Source organism: Triticum aestivum, chromosome 5B (genome assembly GCF_018294505.1).
Source record: "Triticum aestivum cultivar Chinese Spring chromosome 5B, IWGSC CS RefSeq v2.1, whole genome shotgun sequence".
Taxonomy (NCBI): domain Eukaryota; kingdom Viridiplantae; phylum Streptophyta; class Magnoliopsida; order Poales; family Poaceae; genus Triticum; species Triticum aestivum.
Genome location: NC_057807.1, coordinates 457662531 through 457683492, shown reverse-complemented (window position 1 = coordinate 457683492; position 20962 = coordinate 457662531). Strand labels below are relative to the sequence as shown.

Sequence of the window (20962 nt, the reverse complement as noted above, 5' to 3'; positions counted from 1 at the left end):
GCGTGAGCATAGCAAGCCAGACGCCAGGGTCCCTGGCGTCTGGATATGGACAACCAGACGCCATGGACCTTGGCGTCTGGATGTCCATCAAACACACGTCTGGCCACCTGCGCGACACACCAGACGGCCTGTCTGGTCACCTGCGCGAGCAAAGCAAGCCAGACGCCAGGGTCCCTGGCGTCTGGGTGTGGGAGGCAGACGCCATGGACCTTGGCGTCTGGTTGTCCATCAAACACACTAGACAGCCTGTCTGGTCACCTGCGCGAGCATAGCCAGCCAGACGCCAGGGTCCCTGGCGTCTGGGTATGGACAACCAGATGCCATGGACCTTGGCGTCTGGTTGTCCATCAGACACACCAGACAGCCTGTCTGGTCACCTGCGCCAGCAAAGCAAGCCAGACGCCAGGGTCCCTGGCGTCTGGGTGTGGGCCTGGTGTTTTTGCAGACAGCTTGTTAAAGTTTTTGCTTAGCAACTTGTAGCAAACACTGTTAAATATGAACAAAGCATACTAACTAGTCCCGAATGACGAACATAGTTTGCACATAATCTCAAATAGTCTCGAATGACATAAGTAGTTCATGACCACACAAGGTCTCGAATAACAAGTTCATACATTAAACAAAGTCTAGACAGTTCATCATCGACGCCGGTGCCTTTCCATTTGTCTACTGAGTATTACGGGGCCACTTTCCCTTCTTGTCACGTGCCTCGTCCTCCTCTCGTGCATCGCGAGCCCTTGCAAGTTTTCTTGCCCTCTCTTGTTGACGAGCCTCCTTCTCTTTGCGTGCCCTCTCTTCCTCACGCTTCTTGCGCTCACGAGCCTCCTTCTCACGACGCTCCCGCTCCAATCCCCGTGCATAGGACTCCTCGAATCGGCGCTGCCTCCGTAACCAATCTTGACGTTGGTCCTCTTGGACATCTTTTGGTACCTCGTGATCTATCCAAGTGAAGTACTTGCAAAGTGGAGGAGGGGACTACATATAAACCATGTTTTTGTTAGACATATGAGTGACAACTTGTTGATGTTTTTTGTATGTACACCTAACATACCGGTGGTATGTCATATGCGTTAGTTGGCCTTCGACGATCATGTGCATAGTTGGGACACACGAAAAACCTTCTACCTTCCGTCCATGACTTGTTGCGGTCAGTGGACACCTTCAGCTTGCAAACATCAGCACACCAACATGTTGGTGTGGGCACATCCTTCTCCTTCTCCTTGTCCAAACTCGCCTCCATCCACGTCTTCGGCATGTCCTCTTGGTCCGCGCACAGCGGCCTCGTCCTGGAACCGGATGAAGCCATGCCTACAAAAAGAACAATTGTTAGCACAAGACATAAAGAGAGTAAATGCGTAAATACAGTAAATGAATAAATGCTAGGAATTGTATGAACAAATAATATACCATTATTATTAGATCAACCATCTGGATTAAGAAAATAACCGAAGGCCGATCCATTATCAACCATTCCTCTACGACCACCACCACCTCTAGCACTTGTGCTTCCTCTCCGACCACCACCACCTCTAGCACTTGTGCCTGCTCGACCACCACCTCTAGCATTTGTGCTAGCTCGACCACCACCTCTAGTACTTGTGCCTACTCGACCACCACCTCTAGCATTTGTGCTAGCTCGACCACCACCTCTAGCACTTGTACTCCCTCTACGAACACTAGCACCTTTAGCACTTGTGCTCCCTCTACGACCACCACTACCACCTCTGACACTTGTGCTTCCTCGACCACCACCACCTTCACCTCTTCCAGCTCGTTCACCATCGGTGCCGCCTCCCCGACTTGTTTTTCTTTTTTTGGTTTTCTTATTCTTGCATGTCCGCTCATTGTGTCCCCCTTCACCGCACACCCCACAGTTGATAATGTCAGGAGCCTCCATGAAATGACCGCTACCAAATTGTTTCATGCCAGTGTATCTAGCCAGGTCATCCATATCACCCCTGAACCTCTTAGTTCTCCTTCTACCCTTTGTCTCGACCTTCAGAAGAGGGTCTTGCCTAATATGAGGGCCATGGTACTCAGGCCACTGTGATTGGTCCAAGAAAGGGCGAAATCTTGGCGCCCATGTCAACCTAGTAGCTTCTAGATGGAACTCTTGCATCCGCACGGTTTTTCCATCATAAATATGTATGTTTCTCGCCTTCGCCGCCGTTATCAAATGCGAGCATGGCCAATGATACTTACTAGGCCTCTCGCACTGACACCACCGAGTCTTTAGTTTCACCTCAAATGCAGCACCACCATATTGTCTACCGTCTCGTGTTGTGCCACCTGGCTCATCAATTTGATAGATCATTTCAATTCTATCGAATATGATAACTTGTTGTCGTGAAGACTTGCTTGCTTGTAACTACAACCATTCATCAACCTTTTCCGGATAATCCTTTTTTTCACCTATCCATTTTGCAGTCTCTTCAGAATGCCTCTGAAAGTACTCATTAAGCTTGAAGAAGGTGTACTCCACTATTGCAGTCACCGGCAATGCACGAGCACCCTTCAACACATTGTTGAAACATTCTACCAGATTGCTCGTCATGTCGCCATATCGCCAACCACCATCGTCATGAGCGCGTGCCCACTTGTGCTTCTCACTTAAATTCCTAGTTAAGAAGTCTTTTCCCCCTTCGTTCACCGCTGCAAAGAGTTTGTTGTACCGAGCATCGAAACCTTGGGTGGTGAAGGCCACACATACATGGGTAAGGTCTTTGCTGAGCTCCTTGCTCTTACATGCCCGGTAAAAGTTGGCCACAAAATGCCTCATGCACCATCTGTGGTGAAGCTTTGGAAATCCTGGAATAACAATGTCCATTGCCTTGAGTATGCCATGATGCCGGTCCGATATGATGCATACCTCCCTAGCCCCAATCACGTTGTGCCTAACATGACCCATGAACCACTCCCGGTTGTCTTGGTGCTCGGAAGGCACCAAAGCAAATGCACACGGCAACACGTTGTCGTTTGATGAGTGCGCCATTGCTACCATTAGTGTGCCCTTGTATCTACCGGTCAAGAACGTGCCATCTATAGACAAGACCGGACGACAATGCTGAAACGCGTCCACACATTGTCCATAACTCCAGAAGGCACGGTGGAACACTCCCTCGTGATCCTCGACCACATGAAACATGCCCGGGTTCCTATGTGCAATGGCGGCCAACAACCTTGGGAGCTGGTTGTATGCTTCTTCATAACCACCATACAACATCCTAATAGCATTTGCCTTTGCCTTCCATGCCTTCCCATACTTGACTTCATAACCAAATTGTTTTTTCACCGTCCGCATGAGAAACCTCACTTTCACAGTGGGATCAAAGCCTATGTCTTTCATCCATTTGTATCCGAGATACTCAGATGTGAGTTGACGGTGTGTCTTTCTAAGTCATTTAGATGGAGGTTTGCATCTATGAGTGGCAACACAACTTTTTAACACCCATTCTTCGGTTTCTTTAAGCTTTCTTGCACGAACCTTCCATGGGCATCCTTCTTGCTCACACACCATGGTGTAACGCAACTTCATGTCGGAGTGCTCAACATAAAATGGCCTATGGTTTCGAATGACATAGTCAGCCAACCAAAACATCAGCATAGGCAAGCTCAGAAACTTTACTCCTTTCTTCAAATAAGCATTCTCGTCCTCATTCTCCACCCTTGGTTCTCCTGGATCCGGGCATGGTGTTGCCTCAATCGCCGTCATTCTCATTCCACCGTCAACAACAACTTTATGGGCAAGGCTGAGATCTTTAAACAAGTGAGTTCTTTTTTGTAAGCCCGTCAGCTCAAAGTGGATTTGGTTCTCCTCCTTTGTGAATCCATCCTCGTCCAACTGTTCAACTGGACCATCGTCATCCGAGTCATACGCATATTGACGCCTAAAAGGCAAGTCACGATCCATGTCCTTTTGCGCTATGTACGCATCCAAGTCACCAACATCATTACCATGAAACCCTTCCTCTTGCTCTTCGTCGTCATCATAAGCATCTTCATCCTCTTGAATTACTCCGTCACTAGCAATCACCTCAACTTCATTTGCTTGGCTAGTTGGTGGTTGGCTAGAAGCATTGGGGGCATACAACTCAACCTCATTTGCTTTGTTAGCTGGTACACGGGGACGTGGTGGGGGATAAACATTGGGGGCATCAACCACAACCCTATGCTCAACAAGTGGCACCATTGTCCTCTCGCTCATGTCATCCATTGGGGAAGAGACATGTCGGTTCAAATCAAAGGTAAACCGAGGAGATTCAACCTTGGTGGCAAACAATTCAAGTGACTTGTCTTTCGATTGGGATACTTTTTCCTTGTATACATCCCAATGCAAATCCGAGGTGATAGGCATACTTTTCAAGCGAGATTTGGCTCCAACTCCAACATCATACCTTCCTATTAACTTAACATCAACATTGGTGTCCATCCACTTCAAGACTTGTCTCACTTTTGCAACAACATCCTCATAGCTAGGGCTTGTATCAAAAACCAATGGTTCCTCGCCCGTGTCGGCATTGTTACTCAAGAATGCCTCCTTGTCAATGTAATGAACATTAACAAGTCTCTCCATCTAAAAATAACATGAATGCATTTAAGACTTCAATGAGAATTGGTGTTTATCCAAATACATCTTATTATATCCAAATCATATCAACACTAAATTATTGGTGATGTCCACAAAAGTATCACTAATTAACACACACTAAGCAAAGTTAACCCTAATCACTAACTAACCATAACCCCCAATCTTTCTACTCAACAAACATATATTCCTACTACACACCATGCATAGCACTATATTATCAAAGTTAACCAAGCCATTCACACTAACATAAGGGGGAGAAAACATGAACTAGGGTTCCACCAACATGTATAAAATGCAACCAAAATAACAAGACTTAACAAAAAATAATTGGATGATTTGGGGGAGATTAACAAGAGCAACAAAGTGATGGAAAGATCCACCTAAGGGATGTACCTTTTGGAGAGGATTTGAGAGGGGAGCTTGAGGGGTGAGAGAGAGTGGGGAGGCAGCAGCTCTTCTTCAAGCTCGGGCTGGATTGGGAAAAGTGTGTGGGGTGGGACCCACACACTCTCCCGGTGGGGTTATCCACTTACTGGGGCCAGACGCCAGGGTCCCTGGCGTCTGGCCCCTTTGCCACGTCAGCAGGTCAACGGGCAGGCGGGCAGTGTGGGCCAGGGGCCAGACGCCAGGGACCCTGGCGTCTGCTTCGCAACCCAGACGCCAGGGATGTTGGCGTCACCAAAAAAGGTCAGAAACGAATTTTTTTTGTAAACGAGGTCAAATCGGGATTTTGTTTGCACAATGAGTCAGAACAGTAATTTTGTCCGCATGACCGCACGTCTACATCCACTCATTTCTTCTTTTTCGTAATGAGGTAGCTCCTTCTCTACTACTTAAGGCCGCGCTAGCAAAGAAGGGTGGAGCAGATCGACCGGCCTTGGCTAACGATCAGCGCGACCATGACCACATGTGTGACGGTGTGCGTGACCGGCGCCGCCGGGTACTGCGCCTCGTGGCTCGTGAAGCTCCTCCTCTCCCGCGGCTACGCCGTCCACGGCACCGTCCGCGATCTTGGTATGTATACTCCATGCATAATGCAATGCAATGGAAACATTATGTTATTGATAAAATTATCGTGATGGAAAGATATACATTTTTTGTCTTAGTAGATACAAACCCACGCTATAAATGCTAGGGCTTTTGCTAATTTGGAAACTTAAGTCCCATGGTAAAGAGGACTATTGTACAATGGTTTATGCATGGATATGCTATGTTTATAGCTTCATACTTGAGATGCGATCATACCAGCACTAAAGCACCGGAACTCATCAGAACTTCGAAGTTAAGCATGCTTGACGAAAAAGGGTCCCCCGCTTTATAGATAAAGCAACCATCACCGCATACATCCGAGAGCACTGATTCAAACACATGCCACCACCGCACTCAACACAAACACCCAACGCAAGATATAAAGGTGAAGGACACCAACACACCAACCCAACGACTACCAAGCACACTACAAATGAGCAAAGAAAAACCACTTTGAGCCGGCAAAGACCACCACCAGTGCGATCCATCAAGGAGAGGCGCGACAGCCAATGTCGGAGCAGGGACTCCAAAACGGTGCCTTCAAGAAGGGCACGACCACGATAGCCGCCATCGTCCGATCCAGCGGATCAAGTTTTCACCCGGAGCAACACGAAGGGAGTGGAAGCACTGCGCCTGCAAGGAGGAAACGACGACCGCAATCGCCGCCACCGTCGGGCAGTCCAAAGTCTGGGCAAGTTATGTACCCCGTTTCTCCGACCCCTCCGACGCACCCCCGAAACGCCAACCACCGCCCGAGCGGCCATGTCTGCTCGCCCACACCCGAGCCGCGCAATCTCCCCAAGATCAACACGCCTCCCACCTCTAGGGCCGCCGCCCTGCACCCAGACCGTCATGAGACCATCGAAGGGGATTGCTTTGGACAGCTCCGCCAACCCAAACCACCGACGGAACCGGCAGTGATCGTCCCGCCTCAAGCATCGCCAGGAAAGCGACCAGAAAGCACCATGCCGGGGAAGGGGGAAGGGGGAGGAGCGGCACTTGGAAAGTGACCTCAAGCATCGCCAGTTAAGCATGTTTGCGTGAGAGTAGTACTAGGATGGGTGACCTCGTGAAAAATCATTGTGTTGCATTCCTTTTGAATTACTCCCTCCGTCCCATAATATAAGAACGTTTTTGACACTGTAGTGTTAAAAACGTCCTTATATTTTGGGACAGAGGGAGTACCTCGCAAAGAAAAAGGCTTCATACTTAACAGGAAACTTTTTTGTGCGGTATAAAAAGACATTCTGTGTGTTCAATTTTTTTTAACAAGATAGGCTACAATATACATGAAGGCTTTCGTGTTTCACTCTCTTGATATTTCAGGTGATAACAAGAATGCCCATCTAAGGCGCTTAGATAATGCTGCTAGCAACCTCAAGCTTTTCAAGGCTGATCTCCTTGACTATGATGCAATGGCATCTGCCATTTCGGGATGCCAGGGAGTTTTCCATGTGGCGACTCCTGTTCCTTCAGGAGAATTAACCGATCCAGAGGTAAGCAAATTTCATACCTGGTTTGCGATGTATACCAGCTGGTGCAAAGGCCGGAGATGATCCTTCCATTAACTAAAAAAAGAGAAATTTTAAGATGGTCCTAAAATAGCAGGAGCCACTAGTTTTGTTAGATTCAACAGACGATGTTAGTATTACCACTTGGAAGGTAATACCCTATTGGTGAAACCATAGGGTCAATATAAACATTGCACTTAGCGCCGCAAAGAAAAGCTCGAGATTCGTGAGCTGCTCCGGATTAACTAGTGTTTTAGCTCGACTCGAACAGAAATGAATTTAGTATGAGCACTTTATGTAGCTCGATCAAGAAACAAACTTATCTTGAGCCAACATTAGCTCACTTGGTTTTAGCTCAGTATAATAATTATATTAAATAGTGTCAATATATATATATGAAAATAATAATAATTTATTATCATATATGTTGTGTGTGGTTTTTCTCCATTTTATCTACTAGTAGGAAATATGTAGCTTAACTAAGCATAGAGAGAAATGTGTGCCTCATTATGGTATGGTACCTGGTCAGTCGTGTGTTAAATATCCTGAGTTTTTTTTTTGCCAAAGTTTCACAGTGGACCTTTTTTTTTGCTAGTTCATCCATAATATGCTTCTGTTAAATACTCCCTCCATCCGGAAATACTCGTCGGAGGAATGGATGTATCTAGATGTATTTTAGTTCTAGATACATTCATTTTTATCCATTTCTTCGACAAGTATTTCCGGACGGAGGGAGTACTACTAGTCTACAGTTGAGAGAGAATAAGTCAAACTATCTTTAAATAATTATAATCATTGTTTTGGTTGGAATAATATGTTATACTGGTTTATTATGTTGTATTGCTTGTTCAAAAAATTGACAATGGTTCAAAAAAATCATGTTAAGATTATTTAAAACATCATGTTCTTTATCTCTAAACTATCTCGAGACCGTTACGCTGCGCACGGGCCACCCTGTATAGCTCAACCTTGAGATTTACTCAGTTTGAGCTTGCTCGGATTTAAGTTGAGTTGAGCCTATTCCAAATCGGTCGAACTTGTATCGGTTGCGGCCCTAACTGCACTATGTGCAAATATAAGAACACATGTTATATTATTAGAACACAATATTAATTAACTAAAGACATGATAAAGGTAATTAAAACTGAGGACATCATACTTCAACAGCTTTTCTTTCCCCCAAAAATTGCTGGTATAGAGAAAGTTGGCACTAAAACATACTCCGGCAGATTCTCTATTCTCAATATTTTCTGCTGATCACAAAACAACACCCTATCTTTCCAAGATGTTCCCCTATATCTTTCCCAATACATGCCACATCCGCGCGCCGCCATGACCGTTGGACCACCGTCAGTTCTAGCTAGGGGACTGCTACCGGACCATTGTGTCGCCACCGCATGTCACCGCTGGATGCCCCAACTTATATGCATCAATTACGAAATTTATATACCCCACTGTCCAAATTACTTGTCGCTTAAATGGATGTATCTAGCACAAATATAATACAATAACCATCGTAATCGTGCGGAATTATGTCTATCATACACACATGATGATGCAGCTACAAATGTTGGGCCCTGCTGTTACTGGCACCACGAATGTGCTCAAGGCCGCATCTGCTGCAAATGTCCAACGAGTGGTCGTCGTGTCATCCATGGTTGCTGTGGAGATCAACCCCAAAGACTGGCCCAGAGGCAAGATCAGAGACGAGAATTGTTGGTCAGACAAAGAATTCTGTAGGAGCAATGAGGTAATAACAACTTAAGAACCAACGTGCGATGCCGTCTCATCCAACACGTTTTTCTATCCAAACACGACGACGACATTTTGCACCATGTATTTGAGAGCTGGTACCCTGTTGCCAAGATCGCGGCGGAAGCGGCGGCTCTGGAGTACGGGCGTGAAACCGGGCTCGACGTGGTGACACTGAACCCTGCACTGGTGTTTGGTTCTCTGCTGCAGCCGACCGTCAACGCGAGCAGCCAGTTCCTCATCTACTTGCTCAAAGGTTTTAGCTATAGCCGTCTTCACACATTTGAGATCATTCCCCGCTCTTGATTCGTTAACGATGTTTTCGACGTGCGTTGTCGTGTGCATGCAGGAGGCCCTGATCAGGTGAGGGACAAGCTCTGGCACATCGTCGACGTCCGCGACGTTGCCGACGCGCTGCTCCTGCTCTACGAGACGCCGTCGGCTGCAGCAGAGCATGTACCCTGGGCGCCACACTTCATCTGCGCGCCACACTTCATCACCGTCCGGGAACTGTTGCGTTTGCTCAAGAGCATGTACCCTGGGTACCCATACATATCCGAGTAAGAGTTCTATCCTAATTAATCCCGTGATGATTCAGCATGTATTGTTGTTGTCTAGGATTAACCGACAATCTGATCGTTCGGGCATTTGGCAGGGAGAGCATATATGACATGGATCACCCTGCTTCGATGACCTCCGAAAAGCTGGAGAAGCTGGGGTGGAGCCACCGGCCGCTGAGGGACACGATCGCAGACACCGTCGAGTTCTGCCGGGAGGCAGGGTTTCTGGAGGGCGTGGATGGTGGTGATGCGCCCTGCCGCTTCCCACCTCTTTTCAACAAAATCTAGCGTCAAGAAAGAGTTTGAAGAAGTTTGGGCGAGCATATATAGTGTTGCTCCTCTATTATTGCTACCTTTGCGTGTGTATTTGGTGGTGTGATATTGAAATATCTGGACGGACCAGCATCTAAGACCCGCAACAATAAGGTGTACCTATTTCTTAGTAATCCATACTTATTACTTGAATAATTTGCAGGTGGCTCGCGCATTTTGCTAGTTTAGAATTTTATTAGAATTTGTATGGCACAAATGAAACTATTTTTTTTATCCAGCAAAAGAAAAATGAAACAATTATGAAAAATTATTTTCATTTTTATTGAGAAATAACATAAACTAAACACGTTTTAAATATTATTCTGAAGTGTTTGATTTTTACATAGGGGGAAAGCAGCACGTCACTGTCTTCAAAAGTTGAAGAAACATGTGTATAATTTGCTGTGTGGATATCGAAAACCTTAATATAGGGCGTGTTTACTCTGGGCTATGTTCTGCATCATGTTTGGCTGTCCGCATTGCATTAGGAGGTGATTTGATACATGTCGTTTGGTTGGCAGCACTTGAGGGTTAAGGCTCTGAAGATGCATTTACCTGGCGTTTGGTTGCTTCGACTTAATGTTGTGATCATCTCTTCTTACTAGTGGTGACCTTACCATAGACTACCACTACATAGACACTACCAAATTAACATCATTTTAGTGTTCATCAATGGCAATCAAGGGGGAAGTTCACCATCCTCTTCTTCTTTAGATCATTGTGTTATCTCTGATAGCTCACTCAAACATGCCAGCATGCATATCCAACATCTCCTAGGTAGAACTTACCATCAGGGATATTGATCCTATCACACCAAGCCAAGCTATCAACAAAAATGTTAGTTATGGCATGAATTAACAGTTAATAATGCCCACCTTGAAATATGGATACCATCTATAGCTCGCTTGTATGAGTTTGACCAAAAGTTTCCTTCATCATCTCTCATGTGGGCTCTACGATCGCCTACAAGATTTGCTTGAAATACCGAAAAATTGTCTCATTGCATCTCCTGAATGTGTTGTCAATCACTCTGAACTTCCGATTATGACTTACATGAAGAAACATTGCTACTTACTCTTCCACGGAGGTGTTGATGTTATCTTATAGCAACCTCATCTCCCTAAACGTCTACACAAGCTTGCCAGAAGGGGCTCCTCTCATTCGAAGCATGTTCATAGCATCTACATCATTACAGATGTAGATGTAGCTCAGATATTGTTGGAAATATGCCCTAGAGGCAATAATATTGTATTATTATATTTCTATTTTCATAATTAAGAGTTTATATTTCATGCTACAACAACTATGATTCTGGAATATGTAATTCTGTGGAAAACTCGTATGCACGTGTGATATGATAAATGATAAAATATAGGTTCCCGGTCTTGCCTTAAGACTGGCTCAAGTGTTGGTGGTGGTCATATTTTCAGGATCTCATGATATCGTTAAGTGTAACGATAGTCCTGAAACAACATTTAGAGTATAACATTAGAAGAATGATCATATTGAATCGACACAATCTTGTTTGTTATACTTCAAAAATATCGTCTGAAATCAATTATAATAACACGAAGTGTTAATATGTGTTTTAATTCCTCAGACCATGATAATATCTTAGTCACTTCCTACCATATGGTGGACTTTGAGGTTGCTCAAACGTCATATGTAACTAGGTGATCATAACGACAAAACCTACGGGTTCATCAGAAAGTTTGACAAGGGACTGGATAGCTCGAGAGTGGAATTTGCTCCTCCAACAACGGAGATATGTTCTTAGGGCCCTCTCGATGTGACGGCATCCATCATCGCCTGGCCAAACACATGTGACTACGTCACGGGGATGCCAGAACACTTCAATGAGAAAAAAGAACAAAACTAGCAACGGGATCGATGGTATAGTGAGCATGTGCATGATTCAAGAGGATACCGAGGCATTCTTGATTTTGTAAAGTATCACGAAGAAAAGAGAACATCACATAATAACCAAATGTTCACTCCAATGCCATTTGCGTAATCATAGGGATCGATATGGACGTCTGCGGTTCCACTATCGGTCATTGAACAAAGGGGTTTTGTTCATGTCTATGATTTACCAAACCTACAGGGTCACAAGCTTAAGGTAATCATGATCTACTGAGTGTTAGTAGGACGAAAGTATCGAGGATTTATTTATGGAATTGTTTCATTAATATTCAAAATATTTTCGAGAGGAACCGAAAGCGTTTCGGGGTCAGCGGAAGGGTTTTGGAGTTTATCGGGTAATACCAGATATTACCAATAAATAATATATAGGTTAAAAATGTTTCTGGTGATGTTAAATTATATATAATATGCTCTAGTAATTGTTAAAAGTCTTTTATAATTAATTTAATGTCAACGGGCCTTAAAAGGCCTAATGATGGAAGGCAACTTGGGCCACAAGAGCCCAAGTGAAGGAGGCGCGAACGAATCCTACTAGGACTACTCCCCTCTTGACCGGCGCCCCAAGGAGGGACTTTCCCTCCTTGGTGGCTGCCTCTCCCTCCCCCTCTAACATATATATACTTGAGGTATTGGCCACAATTGAATACACAAGTTTGGAGCCTCTCCTCTAGTTCATCTAGTTCTAGTTCTAGTTCTTGTTGGCCCTACTTGACTAATTAGAGCTAGACCTAGTTTCTCTAATCCTCGTAATTAGAAGTACAGTGCGGTTCTAATCTCCTCCCTCTAATTCTCTGGCGATGATTAGTTCTGGACGGTGAAACGCTGTCGGACCGTGAAGACCGTACGCTTGCAACCAAGTAGAGAGGACGTGCTTTTGATCTTCCGTACAAGGGATCGTTCGAGGGCGGTTCACGAGATCATCATCAACGGTTCGAGGGACTCCAAGTATGATCTACACCGACTCGTCTACTTCCGCTGCACTCCGAAGTCGGTAACGATCGTTGATCCAAACCCTATATGCATCTTCATATCGTTCCTCGGTGTTCATAGGGCGATTTTTTTGTTTTCTACTACGTTTCCCAACATATTCGCCATCCACTAATTATCTCGGGATAACATTGGCACATATCTGATCGCATGCCTGTAATTTTGATGAACCGCTCTCTTTTGGAGTAATAGGAGCCATGCATGCGGCCTGATTCATATGCTTCATCTGTTCTTCCTAGTGAAACTGATATCGCGGTAACTAACAACGAAATCAACCCAACACCTTACCCAATGGCATAACAATGGAGGGATTGGGGATGGTTTTATGTTGCTTACCACCATGGGAGATAACGATGATGACCCGCCCATGCCAGAGAGGAGGCTGAAGAACAGAGACGGAGACGAAGGGGACGAGCAACCTAGGGAGGGCAGGAATCGTCCTGGTGCTAGAGGTCTTGGTCCGTGCAGCTGCCGATAACGCAGATCTAAGTCGCTGCCACCGGTGCCGAAAACTGAGGCTACAACTCCCGCTAGAGATGAGCAGGTAAAAAGGAGGGAGGTAAGACTACTTCGCGCCATACCCTGCCTGCAGATTTTTTTTCACGCCATCTCCATGCATGTACCCCGACGTACATTGTCCCCCTCCTTCATTCGTCTTAGCCTGACTACGGAAAAAACCGATTCGAGCATTCCTCGTGAGCCAGGATATGAGGTGCTTCGAATTTCATATAGATATGGAACAACACCTTGCTTGAGTGACCAAACGAGCTATTTTTGCATCCACTGTGTTTGGTTTGGAGGGGGCCGGGCTAGGAGCAACCAAGCACGCCCATAGATATGAGACATGTACAATAGAAATACAACCCAATCCGTGTGCATGATTTTACAGCCGGCGTGGTTTGATTGGTCAATGGTACTCGCTCCATTGGTAATGATTTTGCGGGGTATGTATTTTTTTTCCAAACAGAGACATGCGGAACTTTATCTCTTTCTCTTATATCATTATTGAAATGATACTTCCGTTCAAATTTAAACTAAATCCACAACGCTTATTTTGGGATGGAGGGAGAAGAAACTAAGTTGTGGAGATTAATTTCTTCAAAGTCAAATTATTTGTACTAGTACTATACTACTCCCTCCGTCCCAAAATATAAGAACGTTTTTGGCACTAGCATAGTGTCAAAAACGTTCTTATATTTTGAGATGGAGGGAGTACTATATAGTGTACACATTTTAATTTCAAATCCAAAAACCAAAAGGTACGTGAGTTGTTCATAGAATCCGCAGATGGCCCAACATGGTGGGATTACAGCTACACTTGCTACATTACCATCATGGCTTTTTTTTAGAAAAGGGGGATTCCCACATTACCATCATGGCTATATGCCAATGCAGGAAAAGTTCACATGCCTATCCATGCGTGTAGCTGGTCATGGCACACGGACCATAAGGCCTTGTACAATGCCCGCTGCTTATGCACCAGTGCTTAAAGAGAGGGACTAAAGCTACGGCTCGGTGATTTTGTAGCTTACAATGCTAGGTGTTTCATACGATGCCTAAATTGATTTGATTAAGATGCAACAGAGCTAACTGCAGTTTCACGGAAGGGCAGTCACCGACTAGCACCGGGAGCCAAAGTTTGCTTCCGTGCCTCTTCCTAACACCTGTGCTAAGGGCATCTACAATGAGGACGCTTAGAGGAGACGCCAGGCTTTGATTCCTGGCCGTTTCGATGCAATCCCGTTCAGTCCTGGGATTTTGGCTGGCATCGATGCCAAGCCTGTCCGACGCATGGTATTTGTTTTTTTGCATGTACCTTTCTAACGACTGCAATGTCTATCCTTTAGCTAAAACTAGCAAACATGTCCGTTCGTTGCAACGGAAGACAAAAAATGTTACACGCCAGCTAAATAAGTATGACTCAATACCTCAAATTATGAGCGTCATCTATTTTCACATGGTGGCTCACCATGTTTCCACTTATCTTTTTTCCCACACTGGTTGATGATGTACGCGATGTCCATATGATTGCAATGCATTGGACGTGGTAAATCTCAAGGCAATGAGCTTGCCACTGCATGGCACACTTGTCATTGTACCGCGCAAGAGAATGTTTAAAACTTTAAAAACAAATTTCATGGACCACAAACTACTCCTAGCGCCTAGACATAAAAAAACTTTCCAAAAACTACGCAAATACTAGACATGAAAGACTTTTGAATCGACGAACATTTTTTCTAATCCACGAATTTTTTTTAAAAAATTTAGGGCATTTTTTAAATGCATGAACATTTGTTTTGTTCAGACGAACTTTTTTTAAAATGCATGAATAGTTTTCGATTTCATGAACATTTGTTTTTTCCAGACGAACATTTCTTGAAATGCATGCATAGTTTTCAATTTGTGAACAGCTTTTGAGTTAGAAAACCTTTTTTGTATCAATGAACTTTTTTTATAATTGGGGAACAAATTTTGAAAATTTGTGTTTTTTTATAATTTGCGAACAGTTTTGTAAATCACCAAAAAAATAAAACTGTGGAAAATTTATGATTTCTCGCACATTTTTTGAATTCATAAACATTCTATGGTTTCTCGAATATTTTTCTCAAAACTCGCAACCTTTTGTAATTGAAAATCTCAAATTAATTTAAAGAAGGAAAAACAAAACAGAAATATGAAAAGAAAAGAAAAAACAAAATGAAAAAAAAATAGGGGCGTCACCCCCCACGGGCCGGCCCATGAACGCGTATGTGGGAGGGAGAAGGTGCGTGTGAAAAAGGCGAGGAAAATAGGACGAACCTGGGGATCAAACCCAGGTCTTGGCTGTGGAGCAGAGAGGCTTCAACCACTGAGCTGCTAGTGCATCTGCGACATACGTGGGGTATTAGATTTATAAATGACTGTGCGCCACGATGACTTTGAAAAGAAAAACGAATCGTTTTCTTGACTTATACGTGGCATGGCGGGTAATTTATAGCAAGATTGAGGGTATTTTTTTACGGACGACTAGAAACTCTATTTGCTTTATTATTACTAGCACAAATGCCCGTGCGTTGCAACGGGAGAAAATTTAATGTTTATTATCATGTCATTGATGTGTAATTGTTGGGCTACAACATTGATCCTAACAAAACAAAAACAAAATGATACTGTCTATATATGTATGTAACATTGGTCTATAAAGGTTTTTACCAGATTATCGATCAAATATATGCCACTTCCGTAGATTTCACAAGGAAATGAGAAAAACATCATTGGATTTGGATCAAAATCAACTACCTTGTTTCCCAAGAAAAGAATTTCCTTCAAAATACAGAATTACCTCTGCACATGATGATCAAGCAAATCTTTGTATAAACTTATGCAAAACTAAATCACTAAAATTACTCACCAACATGCACGATATAATTTCCATGTAGCAAATGAATACAAATTTGTGTAACTTTATTATAATAAGTTCGCCGTCCGCCCCACAATTTTTATTTTTTTTGCTGATTTCAAACTGGGTCCTACTATGTCTTGCGTATTTTAGAATTGGCTGGATCTGAGGACGGCTAGGGGTCGACTGGGCGAGTTGAATGCTATTTCTATGGGTAGAGATTGTTGATCCTTCTTGGTGCCTTGTGAAACTACATTAATCTCTTAACACACACACCTTCGAGCAATCTCGAGCTTTATTTATCTATCTCCTGATGAACGAATTGAACAGACATAATACATTCATTGTTAGGCTCTGCGTGCACATTGTGTTTCTGGTTTAGTGAAACTTATATCTCTAGAACATCCAAGTTGTATAGGCCGGTCAGCCGGTGGCATGGTGGTACAACATGATATGCGTGATGAACCGGCGGAGACTACTTAATTCCGGTGTCACGGGAAAAGTATGCACTGACAGAGGATTTGAGCATGAGCAGCACCGGCACCTGAGGATCCCATACATTGAATTCATTAAATTCGTCTACAATATCGTGTAACAGCATGCACTGTTGTTGACCCGCGAAATACGAATGCACTACTGTACTGACCTAGCAGCGTGAGTAGAGCATGCGTTCTGTGCTCTGAAAGCAATTTTTGTGCGAAAACAATAGAAGATCGGTCGATGTTCTGAGACAAACACGGCGTTTTTTCCCAGATTCCGAACCGATCGTTCGTGCGCAGCAAGAGAAAGTATGCTGCACTATAGCCTCCAATCTTTAAAAAAATCATTTTTCTTGCCCCCAGCCCACCTACTTTTGAAGTCTCTCGAGCCTTCTCATCAGATCACCGCCCACCAATTAGCAAAAGAAAAAAAAGATCACCGCCCACCACCTGATTTTCTCCCCCTTCCTCCGATCCACACGCTGGGGTACTGTGTGGATATCTGTATATACTCCTACTTACTACTCCACCTCCGCCACTTCGCTCCTGCCGGCCCGGCCATCTCCATCCACCGGCTGCTCTGCTCCGGTACAGTCCGGCCGGCCACCTCGCCACCACTGCCGCCTTGTGATGCTTCTCTCTCTCTCTCTCTCTCTCTCTCTCTCTCTCTCTCCGGGAGCTCGGAGGGGATCCTTGGTGTTCTTAGCGGGGAAGGAGGAGGCGCCCCTGCATTTGACTATTTTGGTTGCTCTCTTTCTTCGATTCATTCTGCTTTTTTCCTCTGCTGTCAATTTATTTGTGGGATTAGTCTACGCAGACATGAATCCAACAACTACAGGTTCTTGCTAGCCGCTATTTGATTTCCTTTCATTTCCTTTTGGGAGGAAAAGAAGTTCTTGGCTAAGTAAGATCCAGCTCCGATGCTAGTTTCAATCCGACTATTTTAATCCCCACTCCACTCTGGGTTTCTGTGTTCGTCGTTGGTGACCAGGGAGTCAACTTGTGAAGCTGACAAGTTCGACCAGCAATAAAGTTCGGCAGAATCTTCACACTTGTTTATTGTTTTAATAGGAGACGAGCGTCGCGCCTCATCCCATCTCGGCCGGAGCAACCAGCAAGACAGTGCCCTGCCGTGCCTCCCCTCGTTTCTCTCCTTCCTCCCAGTTTTCTCTCTCTCACTCATCCTACCTCGTTTTCTTTCAGGAGCAATCTAGAGAACCATGGCGCCGCCTTGGTGAAACCCGCTGCCTTCCAAGGTCCCGCTGCTGCTCACCTGGATCTGGCCGCCGCTGTTATTCCGCACGCCCAGCCCGTCCGCCCCCGCCCTCTGCAGGAGAGCCGCATGCCGCCCCGCACGCTCGTTGAGTAGCTTCGATCCGGATCGATCGGGAGACCCCGATGGGTTGACCCACCCTGCCGACTCTCCACTTTTCTCCTCCTTCATCTCATTGCGCTCCTCCCGCCTAGCTGCCACCGCCAAATGCGGTGCCCGACCGCAGCGCCGCTTCCCCGCCATGGCTGCCCCCTGCAATAAGTCACAGGGGTTTTTCTGCAAAAAACGAAACGTTATCCAGATTTAAGTAGAACCGCGGGTTAATTTCTAAGAAATAGGGGGACTTTTTAGCAAAACGACCAACAACGGACGACCAGAAGCGATCGCTGGTTTATTAGTAGGGAAAGATTAGGTAGAGAAAAGCGATTCAGATAGCGCCTCAATAGGCGTCCATGCGTCGGGGCAGCAGACTCCATCACCCATTCATTTTCCTTAATTAATTATTTTAATATTCTAAGCGCCCACACAGGCGCCTTTCCATTGTAAATGCCCTAAGCAGCCTGGCAGAGAAAAAAAAAACGGATTTCTTGTTGAAGCACCCACCTAAGCACCTGTGTTGTACATGCCTGAGGATCCATGGCATAGGCACTACGTCGGTGAGGAGTTGAAAGATCCGGTCAAGTTTCTTTAAGCTGTATGCGGTGCAAGATACTAATTCTGAGCATGTGAAGCTTTACATACAAAACAAAACAACTACAATTATGAACTTAATGAATCTTTGCATGCAAAGGTACCATGTTTGAAGGGAGCAAGCTTTGTATCCATGAATTAAACTGTGCACGAGTTATGCACGGACCCGCATATTATGCGAGATGGAAATGTGGATACTTGGAGGTTAATCCAAATTAATATTCAAAAAGACAACAAGAATGAGTTTCATATAAAAAACTCAAAACATCATGGAAATGAAAAAACCATGAAATTCACACTTGATAAGTTTGTACTGAAGCGGGGCTCTATTTGTAATAATTTTGGTCATGTTGATGTATATATAACCCCTCCCCCACGCGTTGCCTCCTCTGGCGACTCGGGGGGCAACCATACTCCCGCCGCCCCCCCCCCCCCCAGACTTCGTCGTCGCCGGCGAGCGAAGCCACGCGCGCCCCAAGGATGGCGGCGGCGGCGGGGCTCCTTGTCTCGGTGCTCGCAAGCTAGCGAAGGGATCCTTGCGGCGGCGCAACGAGATCTGGTGTGGCAGGCCTCTCCAGTTGCATCAGGGTGTTGATTCGGGGCTGCCCATTCCGGATCTGGCGCATGGTGTGGCGACAATGTCGAGCGTGCGGGGGCCTTCCTGCTGGTCGCATCTCCTGCAACGCTGGCACTCGGCCCTGGTGATCGGCGCGTCGGGTCTCGGTGGCAAGCACTGCTTGGAGGCGAAGAGGGCCGGCGCAGATGGCTGGTGGTGCCATGTCACAGTGGAGCACGCAGGCCGGTTGCGGATTGGTGCTCCTAGATGTGGCGGGGCTCGAGCCAGTCCAGACCTGTGCTGGCCAGACGTGAGGGTCGGCGTTTGGCAGGTGGGTTGGTGATGCGGCGGGTCGGTAGGGTATGGCAGCGGAGACGTGGCGCGTTTTAGTGTCGGCGGCACCGGCTGGAGGTGGCGGCGGGTTCCCACGGGCAGGTTGGTGGCTGCGTTGTGATGGCTCGGACAAGATAGAGTCTTGCGAGCAGCAAGTGGTCGGTCACCTCTGTGCGGCGTGGCGAGCCGTGGTACTCTCCTGGTGGTGCTGACCTGGGTTCTGTGGAGAGGTGGGTCTTATCGCCGCAAGGCCGTCCCTTGAAGTGGGCGACGGCCATCGCGGGACCTGGCTGGAGGTGCTGGTTGGCTGCGGTTCCTCATGCGGGCTAGGAGTGCATGGTGTGGCTGCGGTTTCCCTACTAGGTGGTCGGTCCTCGGTCCTCGGCTTTGCAGCTACATCGGCAAGTGTTGCGGTGGTGGCGGTGTGAAGCTTCTTGGGTAGTGCTAGCAAGCTGTAACGCCCGGATAATTAAGCTACAGTAATCCCTGCTAATGATGCCATGTCACCTCGGTTACCGTGATTAAACTCACGTTGATTCGAACCCGGTTCAAATTCAATTGAAAACATAGGCAAACAATAAAAGTTTTCAAAATTTAAATCTAAAATGTCCGGGGGTTGTCAAATATTACAAAGGTAATTATGGTGAAGTGAACACATTTTTATAAAATGCATAAATATTTTAAATTGAGTAAAACAGAAAGGAAAATAAATTAAAAAAAAAAACAACAGACACCCCCCCCCCCCGCTGGGCCAAGTGGCCCAGCTGGCCTCCGCCGCCCGAACGGGCCGGCCCAACCGGCCAAAGGCCCAGCCGGCCACCCCACTTAACCCCCTCGGTCCACTGACCGAAACCCTAACCCCCGCTGCTCCCCCGATCCCCCCCCCACTCGTCCCACTCCTCCCTCTCGCCCTTCCCCGATCTGGATCGGGGCAACCCCCCGATCCCATCGCCCCATCGCCGCCTCGGCGTCGCCGTCACCTCCCTCGCGGAGCCGGCCCCCTCCTGTCGCCCCACCGGCGCCCTTCCGCCCGTCCGCGACCACGCTGACGCGGGACCCCGCCCGGAGCTACCTCGCCCCCGCCACACGCCGGACCGCCCGTCGCCGCCGAGCGCCTCCCCGCCCGCCTCCTCGCCGGTCGTCACCGCCCTCCACCGAGCCCGCTCGCATAGACCCGGCGCGCCCCGATGTGAGCTCGCCCCCTCCCCCTCCGTCGTTCCCCTCTCTCCCCCCTCCCGAACGACGCCGCGCCCGGAGCCCCGTCGCCGGCTCCGCCCCGGCTCCGGCCACCCGCGGCCACGCCGCCTTCCCCCCCGATTCCCTTTCTCCCCCTCGCGCCGATCCGGATCGGCCCCCGCTCGATCCCGACCCCCTCCGCCTCCCCGCACGGCCCGGCGATGCTCGCGCGCAACGCCTCTGGGCGCCGGAACTCGTCCCGCGCGCGTACGCCACCGTGCTGCCCGTCTAGCCCCGTCGCGCCGCCGTTTTGGCCACGGCCACGGCCGCCCGTGCACCACCGCGGCCTCGCCCCGCTTCACGCCTCGCCAGCGCCCCCGGGCGCCCTGTCGGGCGCCAGTGCCCGACCCGCCC

General features: G+C 46.9%; 2 protein-coding genes across 2 annotated transcripts; one reads left to right on the top strand and one right to left on the bottom strand.

The window, feature by feature from the left end:
• Positions 1 to 666: 666 nt before the first annotated feature.
• On the bottom strand, positions 667 to 2554 carry LOC123114871 (uncharacterized). Its single transcript, XM_044536251.1, has 3 exons — positions 2413 to 2554; positions 1052 to 1308; positions 667 to 975 (listed from the first exon to the last, which is right to left on the bottom strand). The coding sequence occupies exons 1-3, from the start codon at positions 2552 to 2554 to the stop codon at positions 667 to 669; spliced, it is 708 nt and encodes a 235-aa protein (XP_044392186.1).
• A 2933-nt stretch (positions 2555 to 5487) lies between these two features.
• Positions 5488 to 9728, top strand: LOC123114870 (cinnamoyl-CoA reductase 1-like). The gene is made up of 6 exons (XM_044536250.1): positions 5488 to 5602; positions 6944 to 7113; positions 8690 to 8878; positions 8974 to 9136; positions 9230 to 9440; positions 9536 to 9728. The coding sequence occupies exons 1-6, from the start codon at positions 5488 to 5490 to the stop codon at positions 9726 to 9728; spliced, it is 1041 nt and encodes a 346-aa protein (XP_044392185.1).
• Positions 9729 to 20962: the final 11234 nt, after the last annotated feature.

Excerpts from the sequence above, each read along its gene's own strand:
- LOC123114870 (XM_044536250.1), top strand. The coding sequence starts at position 5,488 with ATGACCACATGTGTGACGGTGTGCGTGACCGGCGCCGCCGGGTACTGC. Across the intron at positions 7,114-8,689 it reads GAGAATTAACCGATCCAGAG|CTACAAATGTTGGGCCCTGC; the intron begins GTAAGCAAATTT and ends ATGATGATGCAG. Across the intron at positions 9,441-9,535 it reads GGGTACCCATACATATCCGA|GGAGAGCATATATGACATGG; the intron begins GTAAGAGTTCTA and ends GGCATTTGGCAG.
- LOC123114871 (XM_044536251.1), bottom strand. The coding sequence starts at position 2,554 with ATGACGAGCAATCTGGTAGAATGTTTCAACAATGTGTTGAAGGGTGCT. Across the intron at positions 1,309-2,412 it reads AGAGACTGCAAAATGGATAG|GCATGGCTTCATCCGGTTCC; the intron begins GTGAAAAAAAGG and ends TTCTTTTTGTAG. Across the intron at positions 976-1,051 it reads ACGCATATGACATACCACCG|TCCCCTCCTCCACTTTGCAA; the intron begins GTATGTTAGGTG and ends GTTTATATGTAG.